Genomic DNA, 13,914 nt, shown 5'->3' on the forward strand with positions numbered 1-13,914 from the left:
CTTAGGGAAATGATTTTGCCCTCTTTAGTATTTTTACAGCATGTGCTGTAGAATAGGCATTAAATGGAAGAAGCATTAAGTAAAGGCATATTTAAGTAACTAATTTTTTGGAGAGAAATAGGTCATATACATTTATTCTTGTGGTTCGAGTACAAGTTCAATACTTACTGAACTTAATCCGACTAAAATCAATTTGAGTAAAGGAGGGTAAAGTTGAGGCATTTGATTACACAAAAATTTAAAAATATTCTTGAATACAGACACTGTGAATGTGCACACATTTTGCATTAAAGGTAAAGACATTCATCCATACTTGTATAATATATTCCTGCAGAGAAGGAATGGTGGATGACAAATAAGACACGACCTGACAATGAGCACCTGCAGCCCAGAAAGCCAACCATATCCTGAGCTTCATCAAAAGAAGCATGGCCAGCAGGTCGAGGGACATGACTCTGCCCCTCTACTCTGCTCTCATGAGACCCCACCTGGAATACTCTGGTGTTCAGCTCTGGGGACCCCAACATAAGAAGGACACAGACCTGCTGGAGAGGGTCAAGAGAAGGGCCACAAACATAATCAGAGGGATGGAACATCTCTCCTTTGAAGACGGGCTGAGAGAGTTGGGGTGGTTCAGCTTGGAGAAGAGAAGGCTCCGTAGAGACCTTACTTAAGCCTTTTAGTATATATAAAGGTGGCTTATAAGAAAGACAGAGAAAGACTTTTTACCAAGGCCTGTAGTGACAGGACAAAGGGAAACAGTTTCAAACTGAGAGAGGGTAGATTTAGATTTGACATAGAAAGAAATTCCTTACTGTGAGGGTGGTGAGGCACTGGAACTGGTTGAGCAGAAAAGTTGTGGGTGCCCCATCCCTCAAAGCGTTCAAGACCAGGTTGGATGGGGCTTTGAGCAGCCTGGTCTAGTGAAAGATGTTCCTGCCCATGGCAGGGGGTTGGACTACATAATCTTCAAAGATGCCTTCCAACTCAAACAATTCTATGATTCTATACATATATATCTATGTACACAAATGTTGCCTTGTTAATGCAACAGTTGATGTATTTTTATCAGAGACTCAATTTTCCAGACTGCTGTGGTTTAGCCCAGCCAGCAACTAAATGCCACACAGCCACTTGCTCACCCTCCCTCACCCCCAGGGGATAGGGAAAAGAATTAAAGGGGAAAAGGGAAGGAGGCTCGTGAGCTGAGATAAGAACAATTTAATAATAATAATATGAATATATATATGTATACAATAATATATACAAACAAGTGATGCACAGAGTAATTGCTCACCACTCAGTGACCAACGCCTGTCTTGTCCCAGCAAACGATCCTGAAACAGATAAGTTCTGACACTGCAATCCCGGACGAGCAAGAGGCCAGAAGACAGAACAGAGAGAGATAACACTCCAAGAGGCAGAGAGTGAGAGCCTCCAGAAGAACAAAAAGCATTTTCTACCGGTTGAACCTCCTTTATATACTGGGCCGGACTTTACACGATATGGAATACTCCATTGGCCAGTTTGGTCCTCAATCCTAAATTCAAACCAAAAGGGGAGTTGTGGACCCTTTGTCCTGACCATGCTCCCCCCCCAGCCTGTTGTGCTCCTGCACACTGACAACAACATGAGAAGCTGAAATGTCCTTGAGGTCTCAGTGCCAACTATGAACATCAGTGCGCTATCAGCATTCTTCTCATAACGAATCCCAGACTAAATTCAAAACACAGAGCTCTTCTAGCTGCTAAAAAGAAAAACTAACTCTGCCCCAGTCAAAACCAGGACACGGTCTCTGTGCCTAATCCCAAGAGATGTTAAAACGTTATGTTCTACACAAAAGAGAAAGGTAGGGTAATGCTATCTCTACCTTTAACCACCCATTCAGGATATGAAAGATCTACCTGGTGTTTTTCTTTCCCTGAGGTCATTTAAACTTACAACTCTTTTTTTTTTTTTTTTGGAAGTGTCATCTATAGCCTACTTCAGAGAGATGGAGGAGAGGTGAACAGCCTTCTGCCGATACTCTGCTTTTGAAATTAAAAGATAGTGGATCAGGAAAAGGGAGGTGGAATATGGTCCAAACAGCCCTGAACTGCAGCTAGCCAGCAGACTGATCAGGTGGCATTGCCCTCTCACTGTGGAGCAGCCTCTCAACTGCTGAGACAAGGCTTTCCAGTTGTTTGGCAGAACTTCCCTGGACTTCAGGGTAGTATGTACCCACAGGACTACACTAGACCACGTAATGATTCTCCATCTAAGAATGTTGCTTTTCCTGAATCCTTTCCATGACAGTCAACTTCTGCTTTGCTCTGCTGACTCTGGCTCTAGAAGAGCGACAAGAGAGATGAGCCATATCTTCTGGCAGGAATGGGACAGAGTACCCTGAAATTCTAGTCTGCCTATAGGGAAGGACCGATACAGAGCAAGAGAGGGCAGCTATTATGTAGTATTTATCCATCCTGACTTCACAAGAGTTTAACAGCTATCCCATTAATACTCTAAGAAATTACAGTATGAACATGAACTAAGAAGTCAGGGATATATATATGACCATGTGCATATGGCAACTAAAGGCAGAGGGACCCTTTACTTTCCTATTAACATGAAAAATCTCTGTTGGATGTCATTCTATCCCATTTTACCCTGGAGTTGTACAGCAAAAATCAGTTTTGACACACATGGTGCCCACTGCATCAAAGAGCATGTGTATATATCTTAGATGGATCCCCCGGTATAGCTCTGGGAGAGAGGAAAATACCATCTCTGTGCAAGCAGTATTCCTTCCTCTGCCTCCAGTGTCTCTTTCCCACTAGGGCAATGAGGATACTGCCCCAAACCATCAGGTCCAGGCCAGTTCTCCTCCCTTTCCTTTGGACCGTGCGGGGAATTTGGCAGGTAGATTTGCTACGGTTAACATTTATCAGGCCTCAGGAAGGATACAAATTGTGCAATACTCTGTGCAACAGAGTCCTGAATTACATTCTGTATTGTGACTAGGAAGAAATGTAAAATAAACAATATAATTTTATACTGTGCTGTGCATGGCCCACAAATTACAGGAGGAGGAATTACATGAAGAACAATTCATCTCCGAGATTCCAATTATAGGTGTGGGGAGAAAACAATATATTTGAGGGAATTTGAAATGCGGAGCACTTGGCATAGTTTTATTTTAAAATGATAAATATTTTCAGATCGAAGTGCAATTAGTAGTGAAAATGTCATGTAGTTTTACTATGTACGTTTGTTAATATGGCTGGCATAACTCATTTAGGAGATGTCTGCAGTGCAGAGTCCTGTACTACATATATCATAACCAAAAATACAGTACTTATACATATATATAAAATGCACACAGAGACAACATTGCCAAACAGCCTTTTGGGATAGTCTAAAAGAATATCATTAATTTTTACTGTATACTTACACTTCTGGCTCAGTTCCAGAACTGGCTTTCTGTAAAAATCATTTCAAGTATAGAATTATGCTATTTGCTTGCAGCAACATCACAGGAACAGTAGTGAGCCATATGTTGCTACTTAGCAACTTAGTCTATAAGTCCCAAAGCATGTACTGATTTGAAAATTGAACAGAAATGATAATTGTTGAGGGATGCTGTGAGGCAACTTGTCTTGGATTACCAAGCTATGCAGATGTTTGATGTTATATAGCAAAAGGAACAAAACTATATTTTTCCTATCCAATGGCTGAACTTTTATTTATGTTAGCCTAAAGGGGATAAATTGATTAAAACCCTTAAAATAATACAAGGTGATGTTTTTCTGATGTTTACTTTGCAGTAAACAGAAAGAACTGAAGTGCAAAGTTCAGCGTTTTCAGGGCAATTGGAACATTTCTGATGTCTAAATTTTATTTTCTTCTGCAACACACTTTATTTTGAAGTCCCTAAATTTCTTGAAATACTTGATTCTAGGAAAAGTTGGAGGGAAAAGGTAAAACAAGTAAAACTAACTTCTCAGGGTTAGATCCAAACTGGTTAGATGCAAACTGGACACAAGAGAAAATTCTATGGATTAAGTGACTAGGCTTTCATCTGGGAGCGAACATTTTCTCATCTCTTCTTATTTGTTTTATATCCAGTAAGAGCGAATGGAAAATGAACAAACAGTCTTGAAAACAAAGACTAGAAAATACAGTCACTTCTTCTTCTGTTCCTCTCCCTCTCCAGTAAGCTATACAATCTGGCATGGTTTGTTTTCAGAGCAGTGAATATCGTATTCTGTCGAGCTTTAACAAGCAGGTTGGATGTTGAAACGGTAGTCAGGTCACCAATTTTGGGCGACTACCAACTGTTTACGCCTGAGATAGGAACAGTGCACCATTATAGTTGGTGAAGACCTCGCCAATACTGTCAATGGAGAACTGCTTAGTTCCTTTGAGGGTCGACTAGCAGTGATCTGCATCAGGAACAGGTTCAGGAAAGCTTCTCTCGCAGTCCCAGTTCTTACAGAATCAGAATCACAGAATCACAGAATGTTAGGGATTGGAAGGGACCTCAAAGGATCATCTAGTCCAATCCCCCTGCCTGAGCAGGACCACCTAGATCAGATCACACAAGAACACGTCCAGGCGGGTTTTGAACATCTCCAGAGAAGGAGACAAGGAGATGTCTCCTTGTTACCTAGACAAGGATTTCCAACACACTCCCGGCTTCCCGCTCCTAGTGTGTTTTTTTGTCTCCCCTTTTTAGTGTAGTTATTATTACAGGCTTTCATATACATTCACTTAAAAAACTGCCGCAATGGTGTAAGCACCAGGAGAGAACCACAGTGAGGGACAGGAGGGTGCGACAGCCCAAGGCTGATGGCTTCTCTCAAACAGGCACGGGAGGCTGTTTGATCGGCATGCATTGGGTAATAACTCAAAATACTGTGCCGGGCAGCTGAGCTGCCTCTTGCTACATGGATGCCCCAGCAAAGGACAGAGTTTCGACATGTGCCTCTGGGTTTTGAACTCCAGACACACAGCAGCGAGATTTTAAGTCTGTAAGCCCTTTCTTGGTTCCAGCCCTTAGTAAGCGTTCAGGGTTTTCTGTCATCTTTGAATTTGGAAATGCCACATTTGATAGATTTTTCTCCTTGAAGAGAAAATAATTTGCACTTAAAATATCTAGGCCTGGATCTTTAAAGGTAGTTTAAGCACCTTACTTGCACTGAAACCAGTGAGTGTTAGATGCATAAATATCTCTGAGGATCTGGGTCTTGTTAACACATGTAGAAACCCCATAAAAGATTAAAACTTATACTCTTAATTTTTCAATACGCCATTTAAATTATTTAAACTACATGCATACACAGTACAAAAATATCAACAGAAGAAAAATAATTCTGATGTATAATGTGGATTTGCAATTCTTTATTCAAAACTATTTAAGACAGACATAATGATTCTCTGAAAGGTAGCAGCTGCCTTATAACAGCAATCATTCACAGAGTTTGTATTTCTACTGTTTCAAACAAATTCAATTAGCCCTTGCACTTCAAAACCCTTAAGGCATAAATGAGATGATACTAGGCTGCTTTAATCTAATAGTAATACTAAAACTTGTCAGTACAGTTTTTGGATTAATGGTTTGAGAAAAATTAATAATATAATTTTTCATTTTTTAATCAAACAGTTCTATTCTAAACTACCTCTGGATCTTGGAGGGTTCTTAGCTGAATAAGTTCAATCATGCACAAATCCTAAATGCAAAGTATGGTTGGTCTCTAAAGGTATTTCAGAGTAACTTCAACAGAAGGCTAGGAAGCAACATGGTGGAACATTTTAAAGATGGTCTTTTTGGATTGAACAATGTAGCTCATCTCATGCAACCTCCTGCTTCCCTGCCCCCAAATGAACCTGTGTACTACACATCACGATTAGTTAGACCAACATGGCTATGTGAAAAACCCTACTTCATGAAGACATTTAGCTTTGAAAGTATTGTCACTTGCCAAAGCTGTTGATTCCTAAATTACATCCTGCTCACCTACACACATTTACTATGCATGAGAATTTATTTCCCACCTAATGAGAGCTCTTCACATAATTCTACTGGTCCTGCCAGAAAGAGGTGTATCAGACTTGCCACTGCTGGGCCTGAGATACTGCATGACCTAGACCACAAATCTGATTATTCAAGGCAATTTCTGACACAGTCTAACTGACCTGCAACACTATCACCATCACTTAGTAATGTGCAATTAAAGTGACTGAAATGCGTGAATTAAATGAAAATTTTTCCCCTACATATGGATGTAGCTGCAGATGGACAAACCTAAAATGTCAAAATTATTTTTGCTTTTTAAAAAAGTAATTAAAATATTTCATTCTTAGAAATCTATAGTAACTTAGGGTTCAAGCAGAAAGGTGAAAGATTTTTAAACATACACCTAATATCCTAATTTAGTGTGTATGCTTCCCCAAAAGGGAAAGGACTCAAAAATATCTGCAAAGCATCCACATCACATTAAACCTTTTGGGCTGCAAGCTACAGAAGACCAAGTCATTGTCAGCCATAGGATTAGTGTTAAAAATGCAATTCTTCAACTACAACTGGCCTACGAGTGATAATTAGAGCTATTTGTGACATGTGTAGCTTATAATGATTAACTTGTCTGCAGTCAGATAAACAAATAACCTGCACCTGTAAAGACTTTATTTCCTGAAGGTAAAACAACTGTTTAGGAAAGATCATGCTGGCAAAACAGCTGCTTGCATTCTGGAGAGGAAACAAGGTAGTATCTTTCAACAAACGCCAACTCTGGTGTTTTATCAGCTCTATCTCATTAACTGGAAACAAGGCTTAAATGCTTTGTTTATAAATTATGATTATTCCTGATTGCAGCAGTTACTGATAGTGCCACTCATTTGCAATGCAACTCTTTGAATTTGTTTAATTACAATTTGAAACAAGGCAGAGAAGATTAATTAACCCACCTGGCTGGCTGGCACATAGTCCTGGCTCGGCTCTGTCATACTCATATACATGTTCTCACCGTCAAACTGCAAAGGAAATAATAATAAACATTCAGCAAACTTGAATATTTTTCAGTATTGACTGAAAAAAATGGTAGCCATAAAATAATATTACAGCTTGGTTTTAGAGACTTGTAATTGCATGTGTGGATCTTGTCTTTGATGTTCCTGTTGTCATCCTTATTGACCCTGGATGTCAGTGATTTGGAGTAATTAGCGCTCTAGTAATTACAGCTAGCAAGCAAGAAATGAATGGTTTCCTTTCATCTACAATCTGTTTTAAAACAAAATGGCTCATTTTGTGCACCGTGTATACATATTGCTGTTGGTCATAATGAAGTACTAAGTGAATTGCACAGTTATTGAGAAAAGGAAGATGAGAGTAGAAACTGCACTAAAATGCATCTTAATGGATTCCAACTTTAGCTTCTGAGCAGAACAACAGTTGAAATTTCAAAACAAATTAAACCCCCTCCTATTGATATGTTCCCGCATCAGAAAGTAGGAAATACATTTCCAGACAGCTTTCAGACATCCGAGTGTATGAAACAGTATACCTCCTGACTGTATGGTTTAAGAGGATACTTTGCTCGATGTGTGAATCAAGTAAACATTCATAATCAGAACTGCAAAAATACCCTTCCACAAATGATAAACACTATTCCTGGAAAAATATACAAAGCTTTTTTTGTTGTCGTTCTTTTCACCCCTCAGCGGCAGTTAAGAAGTAACAGAAATGTGATAGAAAGGAGTTGATTAAAATCTGAAGGTCTAGATGGAGAAAAACCATCAGAATTGAAGCCTCATCCTGTACCAACACAAAGAAGTGTGAAACTACTGATCTTACGTAATCTGGAAGATGTCCACAGAACTCTTGTCATGCCTGCTCAAGTGCCAGTGCCAACAGGACAACTATAGTCCCAGTGTCCGCTCAGGAGGTAGGGAAAATCTTTTCAAACCTTTCAAGTTGAAATGAACAACAGCAGGAATCCCCATCCCCAGTCATCAACCACGAATTTCCAGCTGTTACGAGATCTGTTTGAAATAACTTTCACCTGACCCCTTCTGTGAATGCTTAGAGAGACATATTTTGGAAATGAGCCATTATTTTTGATGGCACAGCGGCATTTTTAAAGAGTCCCTGCTACTGAGGTTGCTCTACTACAGAAGGTGGTAGTGAAACATCCCATGGATATTTCTCGATCCATGCTGAGTTTCTCAGGATATTCTACCTGCAAGGTACACTATATTCAAGAAGACCAAGGTGGCAAAGTCAAACTGTGGCTTTGGCAGATAGCTCTTCTAATTTTTGCTGAGGTGGCTAAAAAGGTTTCGGTTTCCAGCTGTTCATCCTCTTTCTCTGCCAGAGGCTACCAGGCTTGTAACAGCAGCAGTAGAAACAAACAAGTGCCAGCTCCTGGCACAGCAGTTGATGGTCTGCCCTTCCTGGCCAGAGCTATTAAATAGCTAGTCACTGCCTATCTGTCAGAAGTCTAGTTTCATGGGAGGGAAAGGATTATGCCATAGGCACAGATCTACCATAGGGAACAGAGTATTTGCAAAGTTTAATGGAATAGAGATAGCTGGATTAGGTCTTAAAAATAGGGATTGATGGTTGTTCCTTTATTGTTTCTTGTTTACAAGAGAAAATTTGTTAGCACCTGGATTGTTTGCACACTGGAAAAAATGCATTTTTTCTTCTACTCAGATGGACAGGTGAAATTCTGAAGAGAGATTTCACAGCCTGTGGTTAGAAACCAGGCGCTCCAGTGCAAGGCCTACAGGAGCTCAACTTATTCAGCTTGTCAGACGAAAGGCTGAAAGGTGCCTTGATCACTGTGATTGGTACTTACACTCTGGAAAGATGTCTGATAGCAAGATGTCAGCCTTCCTGACAGTGGTATAATGAGATCTAGTGTAGAGAAATGGGAGTTAGAGAATTTCAGTTCTGAAATAAGACACAAGTTCCTACTTTGGAAAGTAATGAAGCATTATGTCAACAGCAAACTCATAATTTCATGGACATTTTAAAATGCAGTTAGATATCTTTTTCAGAAAAGATGCATTCCAGATCGTATTTATGAGAAATCCTATGGACAGGATAGTTACGCTGACTGGTTATGGTAGTCCTACCTGTCCTGGAATCCATGATTCCTTAAGCCTCCTATTTTTAATTTCCCTCATTATCCTCATATATTTACTGGACTACTTTTAAAATATTACTATAATTCAAATATTATGTTGCATATGTTTAGTTGCAAAGAACATGAAATTTCTTTCCTGTTCTGCATACAGGCTAGACACAGACCAGAGTTATTTCGATAAACTAAGGAAGTGTGGTCTGGATGATCGGATAGCGAGGTGGATTGTGAACTGGCTGAAGGATAGAATCCAGAGAGTAGTGGTCAACGGGACAGAGTCTAGTTGGAGGCCTGGAGTCCTCAAGTCCAGTGGAGTCCCTCAAGGGTCAAGAAGGCCAATGGCATCCTGGGGTGTATTAGAAGGGGTGTGGTTAGTAGGTCGAGAGAGGTTCTCCTTCCCCTCTACTCTGCCCTGGTGAGGCCGCATCTGGAATATTGTGTCCAGAAGGACAAGGAACTGCTTGAGAGAGTCCAGCACAGGGCCACAAAGATGATTAAGGGAGTGGAGCATCTCCCTTATGAGGAAAGACTGAGGGAGCTGGGTCTCTTTAGCTTGGAGAAGAAGAGACTGAGGGGGGACCTCATTAATGTTTATAAATATGTAAAGGGTGATTGTCATGAGGACAGAAACAGGCTCTTCTCAGTGACATCCAATGATAGGACAAGGGGAAATGGATATAAGCTGGAACATAGGAGGTTCCGCTTAAACATGAGGAAGAACTTCTTTCCAGTAAGGGTAACAGAACACTGGAACAGGCTGCCCAGAGAGGTTGTGGAGTCTCCTTCTCTGGAGATGTTCAAAAGCCGCCTGGATGCATTCTTGTGTGATCTGATCTAGGTGGTCCTGCTCCGGCAGGGGGATTGGACTAGATGATCCTTTGAGGTCCCTTCCAATCGCTAACATTCTGTGATTCTGTGATTTATTTTGCCTTCCATAATGCCTATGCCTGTGATTTAAGAATCTTTTTGAATTATACTAGTCTTTCAGATAATTCCCTTTTTTGGATGTTTGGTCATTTGTCCTTGCTCCCAAGCTTGCAATCACTAAATCTTCATACACAGAAGAAATTCCCTAAGGTCATTTTTCTATAAATCTTGGAAATTTTCATCATTCTGTGTGTTGTTCTTGGTTCATCTGCCTACCTGATTCATGCCTTGCTACTAGTGCTTCCTACAGCACTGATAGGATCTTCGGTGTCAACCGTTCCTGTTTGTTGCTTGTGGCCCTCTATTTAGCTCTGAAATGCTTTTTTTTAATAACATGGTCTGTGGGCTTAATGTGACCATGTATCAATGAAAGAGAAAAACGAAAATATACCTGAAGTTAAACTTCCTGGCCTTTCGGCTTGGTCTTAAATGAGAAGTGTCTTTCTGCAATGTTTTGGATGAATTTTTTAGGGTAAATTCTCAGAAAAATATATTGATGCATAATGTCTGTAAAACCTGAGTGACCTGTTAACATCTAAAAATATCCAGCAGCTTCATTTATTATTTCATTTCTTCAATATTCAAACATGAAGTTTAGTCACTGCAATATTTAGCATCTGCTTGTTAGAAGTATGTGTAAGGTGTTGTGTAATTGGTTGTATAGTTCAATAAGATCTGAGGCAATGTGTATTTCTTGCAGTATTTATATTTGCGGTGAGCGGGCTGTAAGGTATTAGCTGACACTAACACCATTGCCGTGTTAGTATTTGTACTACATTTACAGCTGTATAATTATCTGCCCTCAGTCTAGTGCAGTGTGATGCATGGCTTCTTGGCAGTTCCTGAGACTTCAGATGCGAGCCTGAAAAACATCCATAAACATGAATGACGAAGCATATACACATGTACTTCCTACAGCAGGGATTTTCAGGAGATGCCTCCTTTAAGTTCTCAGTGTTTACTAAAATGTTTATTAAGAAGTGAAATTATGATTTTTGTATACCAAAATAAAATACAATGTTTACTTCAATGCTGAATTGTTTATTCACCATCCCCTTTCCCAACTAGCAAAGAAGTGTGGAAAACAGATGACCTATACATCCCACGCCAGCCAAAAAAAAAGGCTACTCAGGCCTTCAATAACAAGAAGTTCAGAGACACTAATGCAGCGCATTGTATCTGTATCCACCTTGCACAAATGTGACTATCCCACATGGAACCAATAAACTGAGAAAAAAAATGACAACAATTTCATCAACTGGAAGGTCCTACTGTTGATTTTTCCCGTGTGTATCAGAAGCTTCCAAAACAACCCCACAAATGAACATTGAATCATTTCATCTTTTTATATGCTGCTTTGTAACACGCAGGCTCTGCAGTGTGGCCTCTCTCAACAACTCTCCTCCAGGATAGCTTAACTCATACTAAGTCCACCTTGAATTCAGCTTTTCAGGTGAGGTGATTTATGCAAAGCAGTTCAAGCAATCTAACCGGATCAGACAGTGAGTCAAAAGATAGAACAGATAGAACTCAAAGATGTCTCCAATCACCAGATTTTTCTTCCAGGTTATACTCCATGCCTCCAAAATTGTCTTATTTTACTCATCATCCCAGGTTTACAAGAACCTTGTATTCCCTAAACTTCCGTGCCACTCACTGTGCTTGATTTCAAGCAAAGAAACTGCACAAGCATCACTTAAACTGCAGATGATTCATCCAAACAGAACAGACGAAACACAAAGGCAGGCAGTTAAATGAACTGTCTTTTATGAACCTATGTATGATGTATATATATCATATGACATTTCATCTAAAGCTTTCCCAATGTGTCTCCAAGATCCTTCAGTATCATTAAGGGCAGATTTCAAAATCATTCATTTTAATCTATTAAAAGTGAATCCTAATACAATATTCTGATGTATGATAATAATTACTCTTGACAACATTTCTTTTCATATTAAAGTGTAACTGCATGAGAAGTTTGGGTGAGAGCAAAGTAAGAATGTGACTGCATTGTAATATGAATAGGTATATAACTGGGAGCTGTTTTTAATATATGTTCAGAATTGCATCATACTCTTTATTTAAATGATTATTATAAATAAAACATACAGGCAACTCTATGGCATGGCCAGTTAGAATATCCCTTAGAATAACCCTTTGTAAGACAAATTATAACGTTCAGCAACCGATGTGCACAAAATACCCAAGTGCTGTTGTTAAATGCAATTTACTCATATAAGTTAGGAACATAGGTACATAAACACTGTCTGACTGTTACTGATGCAAGAGCTATGACAGAGTTCAGTAAATGTCCAGAGCGATAAGAATGTTTTATCAGTCATGGATTTACCAAGGGATCCAAAGCTGGCTTTTGTCTCCCATTAGCACGGCATCACATCACAGTCATATGATGTAGTCATAGCCAGGAAGCCTGTTTTCGTCTTCTCACTTAGGTTGCAGTCAACTCTGCCAGCATCTATAGTAATGATTATGAAGTAGCAAGAATGGTATTTTTTTGTCCATTATTTATGCGCTTCTTTAAATGAAAAACACCCTAGCTGGACTATGGCATAAAGACATTATAATCAGGTTGCACAAAAACAAACAGAGAACAAAAATTATCATGGTGACACCAACTTAAAGAATCTTCATTACAGCCTACATACACAGAAGAGTTTGGAAGACACAAAGGAAGGTGCGGTAGGGCAGAAAAAACTATAAGGGCTTGAAAGCCAGAGAACAACTGGAATAGCATGCTAACTGTATGTGCATATACAGTGATGACAAATGCAGAGACATATCTGTAGCTTCACATAGCTAGTTCAGATGACAACTGCCACAGGATTCAACAGAGGCTTCCAGCCTCACTAGGTGTCCTTCCCTCCCCACAGCCTACCTTCTTCTATGCCAATTCACTCTTTTTTCATTGCCAGGGTCACCTGTGCTACCTGGATTGCAGGGAGAATGAATTTTCACCCCTCTCTTTATCTCTATTTGCTACCTCATAGTTCTTTGCTGATGAGAGAAGTGAGGGCCTATTTTGCTCCTTTTCGTCCACAGTTTTCAACTTCTGAAGGAATTGCATATTTCCTTTCTCTTTGTATGCATATATATATCTATAGATATGTGCCCTAAGTTCTGCAAGCATTGTTATATTAGCTAAAAGAAAAAAATCAAGCACATGGACCTTTGAGCTTCTTCTGCGTCATACTGAAGTGCAGCACAATATGATAGCACTACATCTCATCCAGCTGCAGTGGAGGCAGGGAAGCATGATGAATACTAGCCCACATGGCTTTTGATGCCAAAACAAGCTTGGGGCTGGGGTGTGGAGGGGGAGCAACTTTGGACACTGTTTTGTGCACAAATGTATCTCAACAGCGATATCCTGAAATGTAGAGATTAAAGGAGAAGCAGCAAGGAGAGAGATGACCAAACTGGTAAAAGTTGCTGTATTTAATAAGTTCAGCTTCTGGGTAAAGCTACTTGGACTCGACATCCCAATTTCTTCAAAGCATGTTACAGATCTTCAAAGCCTGTGTTATTAATCACATAATCTAAATACAAATTTCTCCCATCTTAGATTGGAACTGGAAGCTAGATTTAAATTTATACTTTAGCTATACCTTTTAACCATGGATTATCTTGCTGTGATGGAGACCCAACACAATTTGTTGTGTTTCTTTTTAAGAAAATGTTGCCACAACACTGTGTAAAAAGATTATTTATTTCTAGTGATTTAGTGATTTTAGTGCTTACAGCTTATAAATATCATTTGTACCTTACATCATCTAAAAGCCACTAATCCTGAAAAAGCTTTAAAACTAGTAATTTAGTTTATTTTAAACCAAATGCCAAG

The 13,914-nt window shown here is 39.6% G+C and overlaps 1 protein-coding gene across 2 annotated transcripts in view; it reads right to left on the reverse strand.

The window, feature by feature from the left end:
* TOX (thymocyte selection associated high mobility group box) overlaps nt 1-13,914 on the reverse strand; it is a 228,600-nt gene that overhangs the window by 104,292 nt on the left and 110,394 nt on the right. For both annotated transcript variants that reach the window (XM_086608669.1, XM_086608668.1), the window contains exon 2: nt 6,946-7,011. In XM_086608669.1, the coding sequence (XP_086464795.1) occupies nt 6,946-7,011 (66 nt within the window). The remainder of the gene's footprint in view (nt 1-6,945; nt 7,012-13,914) is intronic.

Source organism: Tauraco erythrolophus, chromosome 3, assembly GCF_009769465.1.
Source record: "Tauraco erythrolophus isolate bTauEry1 chromosome 3, bTauEry1.pri, whole genome shotgun sequence".
Classification (NCBI taxonomy): Eukaryota; Metazoa; Chordata; class Aves; order Musophagiformes; family Musophagidae; genus Tauraco; species Tauraco erythrolophus.